The sequence below is a fragment of the Tympanuchus pallidicinctus genome, unplaced genomic scaffold, assembly GCF_026119805.1.
Source record: "Tympanuchus pallidicinctus isolate F22 unplaced genomic scaffold, pur_lepc_1.0 scaffold18, whole genome shotgun sequence".
NCBI classification, from domain to species: domain Eukaryota; kingdom Metazoa; phylum Chordata; class Aves; order Galliformes; family Phasianidae; genus Tympanuchus; species Tympanuchus pallidicinctus.
In genome coordinates this window covers 1147027-1166953 of record NW_026294699.1, presented here as the reverse complement: position 1 = coordinate 1166953, position 19927 = coordinate 1147027, and the positions used below count along the sequence as shown (strand labels likewise).

Below are 19927 nucleotides of genomic sequence, written 5' to 3'. Positions count from 1 at the left end.
GCCAGATGAGAAGAATATAAGCAAACGTGTTTGGGAGCAACCAAATGCTTGTGGTAGTCTGATCTCTGGGATAAGAAAAGCAATTTAAAGGCACCAGCGTATAGGAACTTGTTTGGACCCTGGCATAGCCACAGTGTTGGTTACCAGGCTTAGAATCACGATGGATACTTACATAACCAAATAGAGATAAAATGCCATCAACAGCATCTTGATTTATGCCTTGGAGTGCCAAGCCTTCTGCATTTGTAAACCCACGCAAATCGTGAGAACAGCTTAAAAAAAAAGCCAGGGTTATTGTGAAAGGGAAAGGATTGCCTTGCATTAGTACCTGCAAATACACCAGGAGTAAAATTAACAGTCTAACTCCGTCGGCTGTTCTCTGTTACAGCCGTGCTCTGGATCCTCAGTGGTGACTCCCAGGTGAAAACTTGCCTTTCAAGTCCTCTGGTGAGGCTACTGTGTCACCAGATTTCTGAGGTGATTCAAGGTACTAAGAAAATTACAGACCTTTCAGCCCCTTTCCTTCAGTTACTGACCGCTCTTCTGCTAGGTCTGAGTGCAGCCCCGTCCACCAGGGATTGACTTTGCTTTGGAAGAGCAGAGCAGGCAGCCCCAGAGCATGGAACGACGGCCTCGTGGCGGGCCTGACTGAGAAGAGGTGGCGTCTGCTGGCACATAAATAGTTCTGTGTAATGTGGCAGATTGCGTGCACTGCAGAGTGAGTCAGCCCTGCAGAGAGAACAGAACAGAATGGCTCTGCAGCAGCAGCAGCAGAGGGTAATGTCCATTAGCAGTTGGTTCAAGCTAGGTAAAGGCGAGGGATGCCTGCTCTCCAATGCTGTCAGCATAGACAATGCGTTGGAAGAGCTTTGCTGACCTTTTGCTTTGTTAGCTTTCGTATGTTGGGGTTTTTTCCTCACCAAATGCTGTGATTTTTTAAATTATTTAATGCTCTGCTGTAGAAGCAGAACCTACCTATGTTGGTCACTGACTGCTTTTTAGGACTGCTTTAGTAAATCCAAATGCATCTGAGAATTAATTGCAATAAAGTAACTCCTGATTGGAGAATTATACAATCACAGAACGGCCTGGGTTGCAAAGGAGCACAGTGCTCATCCAGTTCCAACCCCTGCTGTGTGCAGGTCACCAACCAGCAGCCCAGGCTGCCCAGAGCCACATCCAGCCTGGCCTTGAATGCCTGCAAGGATGGGAGATCTGTTCCAGTGAAACCCCTGCTCCTGTGCCCTGGGTTCCTGTGGTTGCTGCATTACAGGGGATCGAAGTGAGCAGCGCCAAACAGAACAGTGTAAACCAAACCAAGCAGTAAGAGCTGCAGAAAGGTGTGTATGTAAGGGGAAAGCTGGAGATGCCCTTGAACATCTGGATCCCATTTCCAGCTTTACTCTAGTTTGAATGTGACGCTGAACAGTCTCCGCTGCAGTTTTGTAGTGAAATGGAGGTAGCACTTTATTTTTTGTCAGTGATGTGGATTTAGCTGTTCATGCAGTGTCCAGCTTCATTCAGAGGGGGCAGGATGACAGGACGGCCTCACGCAGCAGAGGGTGATGACCACCTTGGTCCAATGGTTTTGTCTCTCGGGCTGAGGGCTAATCTTAGGAAACCCCCGGAGTTCCCAAGGTCAGCATGGTGTCCAGCTCACAGATATGAGCAGCATCTCTGGTCCCTGTTCATTAGAACAATTTTTAGACCTCTTTGGGAATGCACGTGAAAAATGAGAAACCAAATCTGCATCTCCACAAGCCTTTATTTTGGCAGCAGAGCTAGCCTAAGCCCTCCTTGCTTTGGTACCTGTACCTTTGCTCACATCTGTAAGCCTCCCCCGTTTCTCCCAAATGTGCTGCTACAGCTTTCCCTGTGGCGAGGCAGTGAATCTGATTTGGGAATTGAGCCAGGTTAAAAATAACTTGACCTGAAAAAGAAATGATTTGCTAAGGGAAAAACAAGTGAAGCTACTGCTTGTGATTCCCTCAGCCTGTTACTGGGGCAGTGGAGAGAAAGAGCATGCATTTATTAAAGGAGGAGCGTGTGATTCTTGGTGAGGCAAGGCAGGGTTGGTTTAATTCTGTGAAATAGAGAGCATCCAAAGGGACAATCCATAAGTGGAGCAGATGGGTGACATGAAATTGGGCTGGGTAACGCACCTATAGCATTGCTGAGGCAGATTCCCATAGCTGTTGTCTCAGAGCAGGCTGTTCTGTTTGTTCATGCAGCAGAACAGAGGGAGGTCAGGGCCATCTCCCAGTGCTGAGATTCAGTGGCTCGCTTCTGGCTTTCATCATAGATGTTTTGCCAAAGGGTTGGTGAAGCTGTTGGCAGGCTGGGCCCCATGGCAAGCTCTGTTATAGTGGACGTTACCACGTGTAACTACCTGGATGTTTCTTCCACGGCCAAGGAAAACTGCTGTCACAACATGCTGTCACACATGCTGTCAGAATGTACATGCATGTGAAAATGCCGTTTGGCTGTAAGCCGTTTGGGTGCTCTGTGTGCCTTTTGACATCTGAATTTAGCTGTTTGGAAAGGTGCTTCTGCCCTTAGAAAGTTATTGGCTTGAATAAACAGGCCTGAGATACATTGTTAGGATTCATTTTCTAATTTTCTGGTTTTGGAGTCTCTTTAGCCGTACTAAAGCCACAAGTCATTCTCACTGACATGCTGCTGGGTGCCCCTGAGGATGGATAATTCAACCACCATGAGTAAAACCCGCCTGAAGCCGCTCCTAGCCTCACATTCCCAAACCAGGCTGTGTGTAGTTTTCTTGGGATAAACTAACATCATTCTCCATTTCAATGGCCTTTACTGGCATCCTGCTGACACTGAAAGGTAGCTTTGTTGTGCAGACAAGCACTGACATATGGAATAAGTACAGTATTAAATGCTGATCTCTACATTAACTTCCTGGCTAGACGGGGATGTTACGTTCATGGACCATTACATTTCACTTCATTTTTCTTCTCTCAACATGATTCATCAGAGGAGCTCACATCAGCACCCTGCTTAGACACAGTTCTTGACGAGGTAATTGACTCTACAATGCTGTGGGACGCTGAACTAGATAAAATGAGAGCAAGAGTGTTGGTTGGACACTGCTGCAGCAACATGGAGCAAAGAGAATGGAAGGGAAAGTCTGCAAGCAGACATCTAGGAGTAAATACAGAGTTCGGTGGGGATGCTGCTTTAATTAGAACAAAGTTTAACATTATGGCGGTCAGACATGATTTCCCTTCTGCCCACAGAGATGCAGACATCAGAAGGACCACTGGTGGCATGGTGTGCTGGTGAGGACAGCCCGGGGCTGGCACTTAGGGCACAGAATAGCTTTGTCTTCTCTCCCAGGCTGCTGCAGACTTGTCAGATGACCGGAGCAGCCTGCCTACAGCAATGCTGTCAGCTTAGAAGTAACATTTAAAAGAAGGAATGACGTACATGTCCAGGTCACAGTTAACTTTCTTTCCCTGAAGCTGAGAGCGGAACAGCGAAGTGAGGGGTTCCGGAAACCTTACTTTGCCCAAGCCAATAAACAATTATGGTTTCATCTTGTTCGTGTAGTTATTGTGGTGTAGCGTTGTGCCTAGCCAGATTTCTGAGCAGCTACACAATTTACAGCACACTGCCAGCTCTTGGGGCTGAGGATCAGCCACTCCTTCAGCAATCAGCAGACCTGCATCTGCCTATGGTTCCCTTTCAGGAGGTAAATGGCCACGAGCAGGACGGATGCATCACAGCCTGCAGCACTACTTCCCTTCACAGTGAGCACGGCCCCACGCCGTACACATGCCTGCAGCAGGCAGTCACATGCGGGTGCAATGCACGAGGACAAAGCAGAGCAGCTCCTCCAGGCAGACTCCTCATTCCCTGGGGAGGAATGAGCGGCTGCAGCCATTCAAGCCAGAGTTACTTATTCACAAATTCAGACTTAAAAGCCATTAGGAACCACTAATCCCTCTTGTCTGACCTCCCAGGCCTTTGAACTTTGCCTGATAAAACATGAATACTCGAATGTAACATTTCCATGCCATTTAACTGGCGTTGGCATAGGGCTGCTCGCTCAGCAGTGCTGGGGAGAACAGCATGGAGATGTGACAGGGCTCTGACAGCAAGGATGGGCCGGGAGCTGTGCCATGCATGGCTCACTGAGGGCTGCAGCAGCCTTGTCTGGGTGATACAAGGGCTGGGAACACAGCCAACTTGCGGAGATGAAGGCACCAGGGCTGCCTCAGTCCTTTGGCATTGATCCTCTGGGCCACCTTCTACACTAAAGGGCTCTAAACTGGAATCAGCACAGATTCAATGGCAAAAAGACTCTGCCCCAAGCGTTCATAATCTGAGCACAAGGCAGGAGGCAGCGGGAGCTGTGTGGGATGAGGTAACGAGGAGACGGCTCCCGTGGTCCGTGCAGGAGATGGGTGCCTGCTGCCTCCCGCTTCTTCCAGCCTGCCGTGTTTGAAATGCTGTGTTTGAGGTGGGATTCCCCAGGAATCACAGCCTTCCTACTGGTGCTCTGCACGCCTTCTCAAGAGCCCTGAAGCACACTGCACTGGAACACCAGCGTACGCTTCTGCCAGCCTCCACAGGAGCTCAGATGTGGCACTGCAGAGCTGTTATGGTTGGGAAAGACCTCAAAATGTTCTCTTGGAAAGGGTGGATAACAGCAGGATGAGGGGAAATGGTTTGAAGCTGAGGGAGGGCAGATTGAGGTTGGATGTCAGGGGAAGTTCTTTGCTGTGAGAGCGGTGAGGTGCTGGAACAGCTGCCCAGAGAGGCTGTGATGCCCCGTCCATCCCTGGAGGTGTTCAGGGTCAGGTTGGATGGGGCCCTGGGCAGCCTGGGCTGGTATGAAATGAGGAGGCTGGTGACTCTGCGTGTGGCAGGGGGTTGGGGCTTCATGATCCTTGAGGTCCCTTCCAACCCCAGCCATTCTGTGATTCTGTGACTTTTGACATTTGAATTCAGCTCCCTGCCCGCCGGCGGCTGTGGAGAAACCGCGACCTCCCCAAGATGGCGGCGGCCCTTTGCCACCTCCCCAAGATGGCGGCGCCCTTGGGCCGGTCATGTGCGGGGCGGGGCGGGGCGGGGCGGGGCGGCCGTTCGGAGCGCTCACGTGAGAGGACCGGCGGTGCCCCGGGGTAAGCGCGGCTCCTCGCCCCGCCCCGCTCCCCGCTGCCCGCCGCCCTCCGCCGGCGGTCCCGGGCTCTGGGCCCGGCTGCGGCCTTTGGTCCGAGCGTGGGCCCGGGGCCGCTGGGAGGAGCCCGGCCCCGGCCCGGCCGCCGGCTCCGCGGTCCCGCCCTGCCCTCGCGCAGCCCCGCTGCGGGTCGACTCTCGGCCCGGCGATGCCGTCCAACAAATCCGTGTCGGACGCCCCCATCGTGCAGTTCACCAACTGCCGCCTCCTGCGGGGCCGCCGCCTGCAGCGGTGAGTGGGACCGCGCGGGGTGCGTGGGCCCCGGGCAGGGTGTGAGCGTGGTGTGAGCGTGGTGTCCCCGCAGGGAGGATCTGTGGGTGCGGGAGGGGAAGATCCTCAACCCCGAGAAACTCTTCTTCGACGAGAAGGGTTCTGCCGACGTCCAGCTGGACTGCAAGGGCTGCATCCTCGCCCCGGGCTTCATCGACGTGCAGATCAACGGTGAGGTGCACGCCGCTGCCCCTTTCTCTGTGCTGGGGGGAATGGATGGCGTTGGCTGGGTTTGCGCTGTCAGAACTTCGGGAATTTGGGGCAGAAGTGCTGGTGAAGCCTTTTTGCTTCCAGGCTGTGCTGTGCAAAGCTGGAGGCTTGCTCTGCTCACCCCAAATGGTTCCACAGCATTTTGGGGTTGGGAATCGTCAGGTGCAGCCCCAGTGCCTTGCTGGGCCCGGGCTGGAGATGGGGCTCTGGGCAGCACTGCCTGGCTGCTGCAGAGCCTGCGGCTTCACCTTTGTTTTGTTCATGGTGCAGGAGGCTTTGGGGTGGATTTCTCCCTGGCTACGGATGATTTCAGATCAGGGATTGACCTGGTCGGTCAGAAAATACTCTCCCATGGAGTGACCTCCTTCTGTCCCACCCTGGTGACATCCCCTCCATCCGTGTACCACCAGGTGAGTGACTTTCTCCTCCTCTTATCCTTAGGGTGATAAAGAGCTGATGCTGGTACAAGAGAGCCAAGGCTGGTTCCTCAGCCTCATCTTCAGACAATGAGACGGCTGCCATAGTGGATGAGTTGTGGACATAAGGACCTGAACAGCCCCAGGTTTCTTGCCCTTAAGCTTTACACCACTGAGGCAGCAGTGTTTCCCAGGCCAGCAGGTAGCTACCTTGCACAGAGGGGCTTGCAGCTTGCTTTTCCTTTGTGAGCTGCTTGGCTTTTCGTTTCTGATGGTGCAGCAGCTCTGTGGGAGCCCGAGGTTTGGGTTGCTTTGGCAGTGCTGTGTATGTGAGGTGTCTGACTAACCCCTTTCTGTAGATTCTTCCCCAGATCAGTGTAAGAAATGGTGGAGCTCACGGAGCTGGTATCCTGGGTAAGTGATTTTGTCACTGTCCTATTTGGTGCCTGTTGTTTATCCTTTTCCTTCTTAAGAAAAAGAAGCTGTTTTAGGAACAGAAGAATTGGGAGCTGAAGCTCTCTCGGTGGCAGGGATACATAGGTGGGCACAGGCCTGCTGTCTCCCTGAACCTGTCCCCAGCCTTTGCAGTGTGCTCTGCATTCAGCCCTATGGGGTTTGACAGAGTAACGGCTATGGGGCTGGCCAGTGCTGCATCTGTTGCTGTACTGAGCTCTGATTTACCTGAACTCTGCTTTACTGTGGGAGAATGGGAAGAGCTTGGCTGGAGCAGGATGGACACGGCAGGTTTCTTGTTCCTTGGTTGGAAGAGGAAGAAAGATGACTCTGTTCCCTTTGAGCAGGGGCTCACCTGGAAGGACCATTCATCAGCAAGGAGAAAAAGGGAGCACACCCAGAGCACTGCATCCGCACCTTCGAGGAAAATGCCTTCCAGGACTTGCTTGCCACCTACGGGTCCCTGGACTGCATCCGCATTGTCACCTTGGCCCCAGAGATAAAGAGGAGCAACGAGGTGATCCAGGAACTCACCAAGCGAGGCATCTGTGTCTCACTCGGTAAGGGCTGGGGGGAGGCTCGGTCTGTCCGTGTCACATGCAGCATGGGTCGGGCAGCCCAGGGCTGTGATATCTCTGCTGGTGTCTCTGTGTGGCTGGGCTGGGTGGTGTCTCTTTATGTCACCCCTTTCCTGGCCTTCAGGGAGGGTGACAGATGTGTGACATACAGGGAACTCAGTTGATGCTGTAAATCTGTCACCCTGTCTGCAAACAAAAGGTTGGTCGAAGGGCTCCTGTAGTTTTGCACAGGGTAGCACTGGTGCTGGGAAAACACAGGAAAGAACAGCAGTCATAATTTTCTTTCTTTTTTTTTTTTTTTAACGTTCAGTTTAATAAGGATGTAATTCCAGGCTGACTACTTGGAAGGGTTCAAACTCTGAAGTTCAGCAGCTTTAGACCTTATTTGACAGGCGATACTGTTTTCCAAAGGTTGCTGTTGAGTCTTGATAACTCAGTTATACAACTAGAAGAGCTGAAGACCTCTCCCACCACTCCCACCACCCTTTCTTCAAGGTGAAACTGAACCTTAATTCAGTTGGGTATTTGTGCAGCAGAGATATCTTGTCTCACAGTCACGTAAAGACAATCAAAGAAAGGCAAGAGATCTGCTGTCCATGTTAGGGAAAACAACATTTTCTTTCTGGATTTTGTTTTATCAACATTTCATTTCTTGGAGAACTGCCCACTGTCTCCCTACGTCTTTGACACCTCTCTGTATAAAGCCTTGAAATATCTGAGGAGTGCAGAAATGCAAATCCTAGGACTTGTAGCCCAGCCAGAAGGCAACTCTTCCCCAGTGCCTGTAGGAGCAAGGCAGCGTTTGTGACTGTTGTGACCAGTGTGTTCAGGTGAATCCCCTCCTGCCAGTCCCCAGTGGTTGTGGTCAGACAGCTCAGCAACAAGGCTGGTGCTCACCTAAGCCCAGGGTGGAGCTTCAGAGCAGAGCCCTAACAGAGCATCTTTACTCTTGGGTGTTCCTCTGGGAAAATAAATGCAGAGATGAGCAGAAGAATCACGCAGCGGTCTCTGTTCCAGGTCACTCGGTGGCTAACCTCTCCCAGGCTGAGGAGGCTGTGCAGCACGGTGCTACCTTCATCACTCACCTCTTCAATGCCATGCTGCCGGTGAGTTGCCAAGGGCATTTGTCCTGTGCCAGCATTGCTTTCACTGCTTTCTCTCTTGCTCCCCACAAACGCTTATTTGCACCATCAACTTGTTTTGTACCAGGCCTTGCAGTGGAATTTCAGCACAGAACCTCTGGCTTCATGCTTCTACTGCCTGACTTAAGAGAGTCAAAGCTGTAGCAGTCTCTTGAAATTGGAGGGGTTGCCTGGTTACGCTTGATAATGGATGAAGTGCCCAGCTGCCAGGCACTGTTTGATAGAGATGAAGCAGGAAGGGTTTCAGCCCGCGAGTCCTGGTGTGACACCCATCATCTTTTCCTCTCCCACTTTGGGTAGTTCCACCATCGTGACCCTGGGATCGTGGGGCTGCTGACAAGTGATAAGATTCCTGCTGGGCGGAGGGTCTTCTACGGCATGATCTCTGATGGCATCCACACCAACCCTGCTGCCCTGCGGATCGCCCATCGAGCCCACCCCAAAGGTAGGCCATACTGTGCCCACACAGTGGCAGCAGCGTGGTGTCACCAGCATCACAAATGCTGTGCCATCTCCCACGACTGCCGTGGCTTGTTATCGTGCTGTCTGAAAGAAGTCTTAATCCGCAGCCTGTCACCTCAGCTGGATGGGGCTGGAGATGTCTTGGTACCTCTCAGGGGGGGTTGGCATGGCACAGAGCTCAGATTACAACGCAGTGGGATTAGCTGCAAAGCTGCTCCAGCCTGTTTCCTTGCATTCCTCAGGCATGGTGCTGGTGACGGACGCTATTGCTGGCATGGGGCTGGCACCAGGTCGGCATACATTGGGCCAGCAGGTGGTGGAGATCGATGGCCTCAACACCTACATTGCAGGTAGGTGCCTCTTGCCAAAGAGCTGCACACGGTCACATCACTCGTGCCTATTCCTGGAGAGCTCAGCACACCTTGCAGAGCTCGTCAGCGTGAAGCAGCGCTTGTGCCATCTTGGGTTTTGTTGCCTGGTCATTTAATATCTCTGCCATAACTTGATTGCGAGGAGAGTGGTGCATCTCGTGAAAAGGAAAATTGACCTGTCTTGTTGGAGTGAGGAGGAATTTGACAATTTTTAGCTTGTCTGCAGCACCTTTGATCTCCTTGCCAAGTAGGGTGGATGCTAGAAATTGGTGCATGGTCAGAAAGGACAAAGAAATCCCACTGTTATTTATTGTCCCTTGCCTTTACTGCAGCATCATCACTTTCTGCTAAGTAAGCTCCCTAATCTGCAAACAGCTGGAGACTGGGAAGATATTCTGGAGGGCTGTTCCTTTGCCACTTCCCTCCCTGTCTCTGGCAGCAGGTGCCTGCATTGTGAGCTAGAGTTTCAACCAGTCCAGCTGGTCTTAAGAGGGGAGCTGCATGGTGACATCTTCATGCATCTCCCTTCACTGCCAGCACGAATGCTCTTGCCTCTTTCTGTTACTCCTCAGCAGTGGCTGAGAGCCCTTCAACTTGCTCCTCATTTGACCCAGGATTTCTGCCCCTTTGGGGTTCTGCTCAGTGCTGTCCTGTTCTCTCCCAGGCACAAAGACCCTGAGTGGTAGTGTGGCAACCATGGACACTTGTGTGCGACACTTTCTGGAAGCTACAGGTGGGTGAGCGTTGTCCACAAGCTGTTCCTCCCTGTGAAGAAGTCTTGTTCTTGCCAGCTGTGTCTGCTCAGCTATAGATGTCCCCTCTTGTCCGAGACACGAGGAGAAGGGCTGACATCAGTGGTACTGGCCTTGGAGACAAACACCTTTAGGAGGGGTGCTTCATTGTAACCTGCAGCACTTAGTAGGGTTGAACTGTTCTGCTCTTTTCCCATGCCTAAAAGTGAACGACTTTCCCCACCTGTACCTTAAGTAATCAGTTCTCTTCTTCCTACTGTTTCCCTAAGAGATGTTTCCCCTCCCCAGCTCCAGCCATCTGTGACTGGGCCTCCCAGCTCCTCCTGCCCTTGTAGTTCAGGGCAGTAGCAGTCAGATCAGTGTTAGTGCTCTACTGTACCAGGACAGGACACAGACAGTGCCAACAAAGACGCTGGGGCCCTGTGCATGGGTTTGGTTGTCACAAAGGTCCCCGCAGTGCCACCAGTTGCCTTAACCAAGGTCTGGGCTGCTCTGCTGATGAGGCTGTTTGCTGCACTAACACTTCTTCCTCCAAGGGTGCTCAGTGGAGACTGCGCTGGAGGCAGCATCTCTGCATCCTGCCCAGCTCTTGGGGATTGAAGACAGAAAGGGGACCCTGAATTATGATTCTGATGCAGGTACTGTTATGGGGATGGTGGGAAGGGTTTCTGCATGCTGGAGAAAAGTAGGGCCTGCTATAAATGCAGGATGCTTCTGCTGCTTCACTGGAGGCCCTCCAGAGTGGGGACCCTCACTCTGCCCAGGATCTGCTTTGGACTTTTGCTTTGGTGATTTTTTTTCCTGTGGGTGCTGATGATGCTTCATGAGCCTTTTGGAGAGGATCCCACATCTCAGATGAGCTTGGAGCAGAGCAAGGATGGTTCTACACTGCAGTCCTGCCCTGTTTCTGGAGTGGGGAGAAACTGCTTAGTGTGGAGGCAAACCTAGAGCCCAGCTCCTCTGAGCCAGCTTCAGCTGCCCCAGTTGCTCTTCCTCTGTTCCTCTGACAGCTGTTTCTTTTCTCTCCTATCTGGTGCAGATTTCCTGATGCTGGATGATAGCCTGCACGTGCAAGCCACGTACATCGCAGGCGAGGAAGTCTGGAGACGGGATGCCCTAGGGTTCTAAGACACTGGGCTGGCCTGTGCCTTCCAAGGCATCCTGGCACTGTGATTAGCAGCTTTGGTAACCACCCCACTTCTCTTTTCTTGTTTTGTTTTGTTTTTTTCCCTTCCTTCCTGCAACTCCCCTGAAGGAGCCTCATACCAAAGAGCTGTGTTTTCCAGCGCAACCACTGCTTCCAGTTACAGCCATGCCTGCAATGACTCTGTTGGTGCTCAGTTGGTGGAGTGGGGAGAACAAGCAAATCAGGAGGGATTGTCAGTCTCTGGAGAGACCTGAAAGACTGCACAGCTGTCCTGTGTGGAGTCCGCAGGCAGGTGCTCACGTGTCCATCTCACAGCGGTGTGAAGCTGTTTGCACTGTTTATGCAGCACACAACCTGCCTGTGCCTAAGGCAGACTCAAGCCATATCCATCCCTCTCTTTGCTGCCTTGCTCCTGGGCAGCTGTAGCTGGCAGGATGTCAGCAGCCACCAGTTCAGCTCGCAGCTCTTCCCATTACAAAGTTCCTGTTGTGTCGGTGGAAGCTGAGGACCACATTCTGACCGACCGGCCCTCCCTCTTGTGTTCCCTGGAGCAAGGCTGGTGCAGCTCACTGACTTGGTGCCATTGCGGGGCTGTGAATCGGTGTGGGCTGAATCCTCAGGGCAGAGATCAAACCCAGGAAAACGAGGCATTGCTGGTCCTTTGTGCCTTCTTCTCTGCATGGGCGTGGAGCCCACAGCATATGATTTTGTCTGCAGACAGAGATGCTGTCGTGCCCTGGAAATCAACGTTTCTCTCAGCTCTGTGTGCCGCCTGGCTGGGTTCTGCAGGCTCAGGACAGCCCCCGCCTCCTCCAGCCCTGGGAGGAGGAGGACACTTGCTTCAGGGGTGCATCCAGATGGGCAGTAGGCAGCTCAGAGCTGGAGGGAGAGAGCCCCGTGGCTCCTAAGGGAGAACTGCAGCCACCTTCTGGCCTTTCAAGGCCGTTGCTGATAGCTCATTAATCTTCTGCTCATTATTGTCTTCTTCCGTATTTGGCTGTCAGCTCTTTCCCTGACATTTGGGCATTTCGAGCCAGGACTGACGCCGTTCCGGAGCCTCCCGCCGTCAGCGGGGCCTCGTGCAGCGTCCTGCCTGCCGCCCAGCCGCCAGCCTCGCGTACATCACGCCTGCAGCCCCCGGGACGGGGCGATGCGGGAGCGGCACCCGGGGCTGCGCTGCAAGCGCTGTGCCTCGGCTGCCGGCGGTGATGCGGGGAGGGAGAGGGAGGAGGGTGGAAAAAAAGCAATGCGAATAAAAAGTGTCATAAAAATAAAAGGAAATCTGAAGAACGGGGAGCGGGCGGGGGGAGGGGATGGAGCTGAGGGCGGGGGCGGAACGGAGGCGCGTGCGGAACGGAGGCGCAGGGCGCGGCGCGCCGCGGGGACGCTTTTGGCGGCGGACAGCGGCGCAGCGCGGGGTGCGGCGGGGCGCGGTGCCGGGCTGCGGGGCTCAACACGCGGTGTGCCGGCTGTCCCGCTGGAGCCAGGCACTGCCCTTCCCCGAGCGCTCCCGTGGGCAGATCGTGGCCCCGGCCCCAGGTGCGTTGCTTCTTTCGCCATCCGCAGCCAAATTCCAGCCTTGCGTGGCCAGATTTGTTCTGTTCTTTCTTTCCTCCGCTCTGTTCTCGCGTGACACGGGATTTGTTCCTAATGCGAAACGGCACGAAGCTGGTCTGTGATTAAGGCGTTGAACTTCCAGAGCTGTCTGTAAGCTGCTTTATTCTTTTCCCTATGGCTTTGGATCGCCCTGTGTTCTGCCTTGTCTCTTATTTCATCTCCGGTTGCCTGTCAGTTGGTTCTGCTACAGCTCTACTTTAGTTTACTGGACCTGGAGAAATACAGAATCAGAAACAGGCCCTTAAACACCAATAAGTTTATGAGGCTTGGGCTTCGTTTGTCTGGTTTGAAGGGGAAAGATAAAATCAGTGAAATGCTTTTCAGGAGAAGCTGTTAACATGTGAAGACGTGTCCTGCTTCTACGAATGGCTCACACTCAGTGTCTAGGGAAGAAGCGTGGTTGCCCTTTGTAAGATGCCTAGCAGAGTGTTTGCTGGTGCACCTGAGGATGGAGCAGTAATTAACCACTCACTGTGCTGGGGCGTCAGGGTGCTTGCTCACCCCCATGTCTTGTGCTTCAACCTTCAAGCTCCTGCCATGGGGCAGCAGGAATGGCCTCTAGAAGCTGTTCACAGCAAGGCAGGGAGGGGCAGACTTGGCTGGAAAGGGCCCATCTGTGCAGTGCCTGAGGGAGGAGAACAAAGCAACATTGCTGAAGGTAGCCAGGCTGTGGAGTGGCAGATTGCCATAGAAATCTGTGGTGATGGGGCAGATCCCATCAGGATTGAGATCATGGCCTGGATCAATGATGTGCAGCATAGCTCAGGCAGGCCAGCTATGAGATCTTCAACGAAAATAGCTCACAAATGGGGAGGAGCACTTTCTCTGAGGGTTTTTCTAGTTCTCCCTTTGTAATTGCTCTTAGTGGCAAGCAGTCCTTGATTGCGGCCAGCTAAACTCAGCTGGAGGTGTGTGTGCTCAGGGTGCTGACACCCAGGGGCTGTGAAGATACGTCCCACTTTTTTGGGTGACCACAGCCCCGTTGAGGTGCTTCTGCCTCATGCAGTGCCATTACTCCTTTCATAACGTGGGATGTTCAGCATTACATCTGCAGTGCTCCTGCAAGATACCGTTTGTTTGGCTGGTTTGTGTGAGCCTCAAGCAAGAGTCCTGTGTTTTAGGGTGTACTCGCTGCTCAGTCAGCTCTTCCCCAGTTTTCCCAGAGAACAGACACCGTGCTCCTGGATTTCTCAGTTGCTCCGAGGTTGTTAAGCAGTCAGTAGCCTCAGTGCTGTTAGTTGCACATTTGCCTCACTGTAAGATTCTTCACATATGTATGGTAAGATGCTAGAGGATCTATTTTTTTTTTTCTGTTAAGGATGTTTCATGGTATTGTTTCAGCTCCTAGAAGCACTTGGAGCTTATTTTCATCTAACTGTCTGTCATGAATCAGAGGTGGTATAAGCACAGTACACGTTCAGAAGAGACTCGGTCATTGGAGTCTCATGGGAGATTTTTTAGGGCCCACCATAACCCGTTTCTTGTTTCTCTCGGTCTTTTTCTTGAGTGCAGCAGAAGAGACAGAGCATGTTCTCAAGGTCCTGTGCTCCCATGGGACTGCTTTTATAAAGAAGCAAGAAGTGATAAACTGTGTGCTTGGGGATTGTCATCTTGAAAGAGCTGAGGACTGGAAGAGCACAAAGAAGGCAGGTGAGCTTGTGCAGTCCCTCTGGGGAGTGGTGCTGTTTGGCTCTTTACTGTGAATTTCCCATCTCACAGCTTTGGGTTGGATTGCTTCTCTGGCAGTGCTTTACAGGGGGAGTAGCAATGGCATCCTCATAGTAGGAAACAGTCATAATGATAGGAACATTATTTTTCTTTTCTATGCACAAAACTTGTTGAAGTACAGCAAGGCAGTGGGCAGGCTACAGAAGGTATGTCATATGGGGAACAGTCAGACCAGATTTCTAAGGCAAAACCAGAGGGGTTCACATCATCTCACTACAACACCCAATTTGATTTTTTGCTTTGTAAAGCAGACCCAGAAGCAGCTGGTGCACCTTTGGAAGCAGTCCCTGGTGTCAGCGCTGCTGAGCAGATGCAAACCAGTGTAAGAACCACAGAGCAAAAGAACTCTGCAGTGGAGCTCTGAGTTTTGCTGCCTCTGGCCAAGAACCCAAGTTGTCTTTCAGCTTTGCCATTCCTAAAGAAGACTGTCCTCTGGTCCCATTAGTTCCAGCCAGCCAACGTATGGAGAGTGCAGCAGATCGTGAGGTGCTGGATAATGCAGTGCGTGCTGAATCAGTAGATGTGGTGCAGATTTCAGCATTGGAGAAATCTGACATGGATCAAATTGCGAGTGCTGTGCCCAGAGACGATGAAAGCCATGTCACACTAAAGATGTCCAAGCCAGTGAGTGCCCCTGGGGATAGCACAGTGATAGAGAAATCAGCATCAGAGGGAGCTGCACAAAGGAAGAAAAAGAAGAAGAAACAAAATGCATCTGTCAGTAAAAAAGACATGAAAGAAACTGAGACTGAGAGGAAGGCAAAGGTGGAAGCTAATGGATGCCAGAATAAAGATGCAGCCCATCAGGATGAGACCTCTCAGGTATTCAAATATTGATGGGATCCTATAATTTTAATCCTTCAGTAAAAAAGAAACTTAATGTCAGTGCAGTTAGTATGTGACATGAATTGAGGTGAATGTGAAAGACAGGGATTGCTGCTGACTTGGAGCTGCAGTTTTCTCCCTGTTGAGCCTGATCAATGGAAACAAATGTAACGTTCCTTTGTTTTCTGTTTCAGACCTGTGCTGAAGCATTTGATGTTTAGAGTTGTAATCCTAATCCTGGGTGTCATGTTTTATTTAACATAAACCAAGAACTGTCATCAGCCAGTACCATGCTGGTGTCAGTGGGCACCGAAGGAGGCACCGTGCTCTTGACTGGCACGTTATCAGGGAGGATGAGTGCACATGGGAAATGCACATAGAATGCACACAGGAAAGCTCTGAGGTGGTGCAGCCTTGGCTATGGCACGTTGCAGTGCAAAGCCTGAGAACTTTCGGGAAGGCTCCCACCGTGAGCAGGCCCAAGTTCAGCTGAAGCTGCAAGTTATGTGAAGGCACCATTAAGATTTTCTGATCTGAACACATCGTGAGACTTTCTGATGTTCTGCTATGGTCCAGGTCTTCCTTTTATTTTTCTATTCAGCATTGTTGTAGTTGTTATCATTAAACCCTGCCAGCTGAGCAATTCTGAGACATAAAATTGCAAGAAAGTTGCTTTTAATGTTCTAGACTGAAGTTGTATTATATGTATGCATTATCTGCTTCTTGAACAACAGCCCTGCCAGTAAACACTGCTGAATATCAGAGAGTTGAAAAGATTTGAAAGTGATGCAAATCCCATCCCTTTCATTGGAAAGAGACTGCTGTAAGGAAGAGGAAGAGGTAGCATGAGAACTTTTGTGCTTCAGCTGTAGGATGCAGCTCTTTTCCTTTCCTTTCCACTGGCTGGCTTTGTTTGTTAGGACTTCCATCTTTGGGGGCTTTGTCTCCCTTGACTTCATGCATTTCTGGTTGAGCAAGTACTTGGGCTGAGACACCAGGGCTCAGCTTCTGATTTTGTCCATTGCTTACTGTTGGATTTTGGGCAAGTTTTTGGGTAGCTTTTTGTTTTGTTAATGCTTATTCCTCTCATCCATAAGTTGAATTTACAGCTTCTTTCTTATGGATGGTCCTGACCACTGTGTCATCTGAGTGACAGCCAGCTATTAAATCCATCAGACAGAGACAGTGAATTGCAACTAAATGTTTGTCCAGTGCTTTAAGTTTATCCAGTGAAAATATAGACAGTAGGGGAGTTGTATTGAAGCTTGTAATCTCCAGAGCCTGAAATTCGGGATGGTCCTGCCTTTATGCAGCTTGATTTTTTCCCGTTTAGCAACTGCTGCTCTAGTTTTGGGGTGCTTTATTTCCTCGTGCTCACTCTGTTCCATAGCAGTCAGATGACCAGCTGCAGAAAGAGGTGGATTGGTGTGTGGAACAACTGGAAATTGGCCTGAAGACACAGAAATCCACTCCCAAGCAGGGTGAGTATTCTAATAAACGAGAAATCTCCCTTGCTGGAGGGTTCAGAGAATCTTAAACTGAGGTGTTTCTCCCTTGTGCTGCTCCAGTTGAGGAGGCTCTCCGTGCGATCAGGACGCTGCGCAGTGACAAGGCTCCGCTGGTGAAGAAACGTCAGATCATGAGAAACATATTTGGAGACTACAGGAAGAAGATGGAGGAGGAGCTGTGCAAACAGCTGAAGCTTATGCTATGTGGTAGGGAAACTTTGCATGCAGGGGGAAATTAAAGAGGAAGGGAGTCTGCTCCCGCCCTACATACTGCTCTGCAGTGTGGGAGCTTGCCATATGAGGTGAATAAAATCCCTTCCTGCTGTTTTCTCCCCTCTTTAAGATGCAAAATCTGCCAAGATCGTGGAAGTGCAGAACAAGAAATGCCAGGTCATCAGGAAGCGCCCCGGAGCAGGCAGTAAAAGCCAAGGATCAGCAGAATCCCTTCCAGAGTCAGCCAACACCCCTGACACAGGCACATTCAAATTCACGGTTTCTCAAGAAGAGTTTCGCTTTAATTTCTTCTAGGACAATCTTTTAGATTGAAACCATGGCTAAAAACTCTGCTAAAGCTCCTTAAGAAGGATGCTGTGCTATAGAAAATGTTACAGAGGAATCCCAGTTTATTTCCTATGGAAAGGATTCTCCTTTTGAGTGCCTTCAGAGGTGCAAAACAGATCTGCCAACCTGGCATACGAGCCCAAGACTCAATCTACTCCAGTAGTCCTCCATGCTCACACTGTAGAAAGTCACCTTTGCAGCATGGAGTCTGGTAGGCTCTGCTTTTCTTCCTGCAGAATTTCTGTTAACTTAAGAATGTCTTTTATACTGTGAGGTTTTCCCACTCTCCTGTTGCCTTCAAGTAGAGGAGGCCTTTTTTAGCAAGTGAGAAAGCAGCACACACAAAATGGAATGCTCTGTGAAGAAGACCCAGTTTCTGCAGAGGGAGAAGAGGGGAGGCAATCTAAGTGCACCGGCTGTCTGGATGAATCCATTCCACCTGACAGCTGTGCCATGCAGTGTCAAGGAAGCACAGGGCAGTGTGTAATTACTGCCATTCATAGAGTAAAAAAGTTCAGAATCTGGGACGAAAATGAGTGAGAATCATCCTTGCTCTTTCATCTATTTAATTGACAGGTGTTGACTTAGAAGAGAACAGCAGTTGCTGATTTGTTCAAGCCTAGGCATGTTAGAGCAATAGTTTCCAGTCAGGGAAAGATTTGTGTTTCTGAGCTCACTTTTAAGTAGCCCAAGAATTACTGAGCTGTATGCTAAACTTTGGGTGGTGGTGAAAAGAGCTGTGGGAGCCCAAAGGTTCTCTTGCATTTGATTTGTATTAAATTTTTGCTTTCTGATCGGCTCAATGTGTGTCTCCTGGGTCTCTGTATTGCTTCAGCCAGTCAGCCCGTGCCCTGCGTTCGTGCAGAAGTTCTTCCCCACTCAGCCTAAAAAAGCTGGAGGAACAGAAGTCCTTTAAAAGGAAACGTGGTATCAGGTGGCCCCAGGCCACAGTGCTTTCCTTCCTTTTTATAGTCCAGTCAGTCATCCTGTATGAGAAGCAAGAAATGGAAGTGTAGGCAGATTCCAGCATGTGCTGAGAGCAACAGAGTGTTGGTGGGAAACATTTACAGAGAAAGACTTGGAAAAAAAAGCCTCCTGCTGCCTACAAAAAGAAATAGATTTTATTACTAAGCAGCCTGTTGCATCTGCCAGGGTATTTTTTGTTTAAAATATGTTAAATTGTGACTGTTAGGACACAACAAGAAACTGAACGTGAGTAGCATGTGCAGTGGGTAGAAACGAGAAAGAAGACTTCAGTCTGGAAGCCAGTAGTTTAGGTGATCCTTGTGGTTTGCTGGGAAGTACTGCAGGCATTTTGACTCTGTGTAACAACCAGGATTCATTTTATTTCCAGGATTAAGCATATGAAAGCTGCACTGATCTCAAACTTTTAACGTTTTCCTGCCATTTGCTAAGATTAATGGCATGCTGTATGTGAGTGCAGAGCCTCAGTTCCTTCCTTACCTAGTTGGTGATGCAGAATATGCCTGGGAAATAGTTTTGGTTTTCTTCCTTTCTTTTTTCAGATGAGTCTTGAGCTGGTGAGACACGGGATGTTCCTGTGCTGTGGAAGGCTGCAGGAGCATTCTAGGAAGCATCCTTACACATTCTTGCTTCGGTCTCTTAATCCAGCCATGTTGTCTGCAAGGAAAGCAGAGGGAAAAAAAGGCATTCTCATAGGGGAGAGGCTGCTGTGGTTTTTCAGAGGTTTTTATGTAATGCTGACTTGCAAAGCCAACACATATTCCTTTTGCAGGACTTCATAGCCGTGCTTGGCCTGGGTTAGAGTTATTAGAGTGAGGGTTAGAGTTTGGGTAGAGGGACAGGGGTATTAGAGTTAGTGTTAGGGTTTAGAGTTAGGTTTATCATGGTTAGGGTTATTAGCATCAGGGGTAGGATTAGAGTTTAGGGATAGGGGTGGGTTTAGGGTGAGGGTTAAGATTAGGGTTACCTTTATTTTAGGGTTATGCTTAGAGTACTGAAGTTAGAGGTAACGTTAGGGTTATTATAGTCAGGATTCAGGTTTGGATTAGTGTTAATTTTGTTAGCATTAGGATTATGCCCAAAGGGTTATGCTCAGGGTTTGCCTGGAGAGCACCAATGGTGGTGCCTGTCTGTGGGGATGCCCCATCTCTGCAGGTGTTCAAGGCCAGTTTGGATGGGGCCCCAGGCTACCTGGTCTTATGGTAGGCAGCCCTGCCCATGGCACTTCACCCTAAGCCATTCTATGATTCCATGATTAGAGTTATTAGTGTTGGGGTTTCAGTTAGGGTTGGAGTTATTAGGGTTGGGGCTAGGCTCAGGGTTTGGGTGTCAGTTCCACAGGTAGTCTGTGTCAGCTCTGCAGTGTCTGTAGCATCTCTGCTGCATTACCATTTCATTAATTTCAAAGGAAATAATATTATTGTAGGTTAGGAAATGCTGTTGCTTCTCTATCAGTCTGTTCCTCTTCATGAAAGTCGTGATGCAGTCTTAATGACATTTGAATTGTTTTCCCCTTTGTACCATTACTTTCTTTAGACTTTTGGTGACATTTATGGCTTTTGTGATGTCTTGTTGCAGCAGTGTCAGATCTAGGGGAGGGCTTAGCTCTACTAGTTGCTGTAATATGTGTAGCTGGAGATATCACCCTACAGAATTCACAGCGTGCAGCAGTGGGAAAAAGAGAAAGTATCCAGTTTTGG

The 19927-nt window shown here is 50.4% G+C and overlaps 2 protein-coding genes across 7 annotated transcripts; both read left to right on the top strand.

Annotated features, from left to right (window-relative positions):
• The first annotated feature begins 5126 nt into the window (after positions 1 to 5126).
• Positions 5127 to 11650, top strand: AMDHD2 (amidohydrolase domain containing 2). Of its 4 annotated transcripts, none has more exons than XR_008205959.1 (12): positions 5131 to 5434; positions 5508 to 5644; positions 5954 to 6093; positions 6459 to 6513; positions 6900 to 7112; positions 8148 to 8236; positions 8573 to 8717; positions 8977 to 9084; positions 9770 to 9838; positions 10394 to 10495; positions 10897 to 11042; positions 11162 to 11271. XR_008205959.1 is itself a non-coding variant. In XM_052679945.1 (11 exons), the coding sequence occupies exons 1-11, from the start codon at positions 5352 to 5354 to the stop codon at positions 11256 to 11258; spliced, it is 1287 nt and encodes a 428-aa protein (XP_052535905.1). In that variant the 5' UTR covers positions 5127 to 5351; the 3' UTR covers positions 11259 to 11650. The 4 variants fall into 4 exon arrangements, 2 of the variants coding, with proteins under 2 accessions (XP_052535905.1, XP_052535906.1); XR_008205958.1 differs by having other exon boundaries at positions 11144 to 11266; XM_052679945.1 differs by lacking the exon at positions 10897 to 11042 and having other exon boundaries at positions 5127 to 5434; positions 11113 to 11650.
• A 2799-nt stretch (positions 11651 to 14449) lies between these two features.
• Positions 14450 to 18046, top strand: CUNH8orf33 (chromosome unknown C8orf33 homolog). Of its 3 annotated transcripts, none has more exons than XM_052679950.1 (5): positions 14450 to 14495; positions 14601 to 15171; positions 16565 to 16655; positions 16743 to 16889; positions 17026 to 18046. In XM_052679950.1, the coding sequence occupies exons 2-5, from the start codon at positions 14812 to 14814 to the stop codon at positions 17208 to 17210; spliced, it is 783 nt and encodes a 260-aa protein (XP_052535910.1). In that variant the 5' UTR covers positions 14450 to 14495; positions 14601 to 14811; the 3' UTR covers positions 17211 to 18046. The 3 variants fall into 3 exon arrangements, with proteins under 3 accessions (XP_052535910.1, XP_052535912.1, XP_052535909.1); XM_052679952.1 differs by having other exon boundaries at positions 14452 to 14495; positions 14598 to 15171; positions 16568 to 16655; XM_052679949.1 differs by having other exon boundaries at positions 14452 to 14495; positions 14598 to 15171.
• The last annotated feature ends 1881 nt before the right edge of the window (positions 18047 to 19927 follow it).

Excerpts from the sequence above, each read along its gene's own strand:
- AMDHD2 (XM_052679945.1), top strand. The coding sequence starts at position 5,352 with ATGCCGTCCAACAAATCCGTGTCGGACGCCCCCATCGTGCAGTTCACC. Across the intron at positions 7,113-8,147 it reads AGGCATCTGTGTCTCACTCG|GTCACTCGGTGGCTAACCTC; the intron begins GTAAGGGCTGGG and ends TCTCTGTTCCAG. Across the intron at positions 8,237-8,572 it reads TCTTCAATGCCATGCTGCCG|TTCCACCATCGTGACCCTGG; the intron begins GTGAGTTGCCAA and ends CACTTTGGGTAG.
- CUNH8orf33 (XM_052679950.1), top strand. The coding sequence starts at position 14,812 with ATGGAGAGTGCAGCAGATCGTGAGGTGCTGGATAATGCAGTGCGTGCT. Across the intron at positions 15,172-16,564 it reads ATCAGGATGAGACCTCTCAG|CAGTCAGATGACCAGCTGCA; the intron begins GTATTCAAATAT and ends TCTGTTCCATAG. Across the intron at positions 16,656-16,742 it reads GAAATCCACTCCCAAGCAGG|TTGAGGAGGCTCTCCGTGCG; the intron begins GTGAGTATTCTA and ends GTGCTGCTCCAG.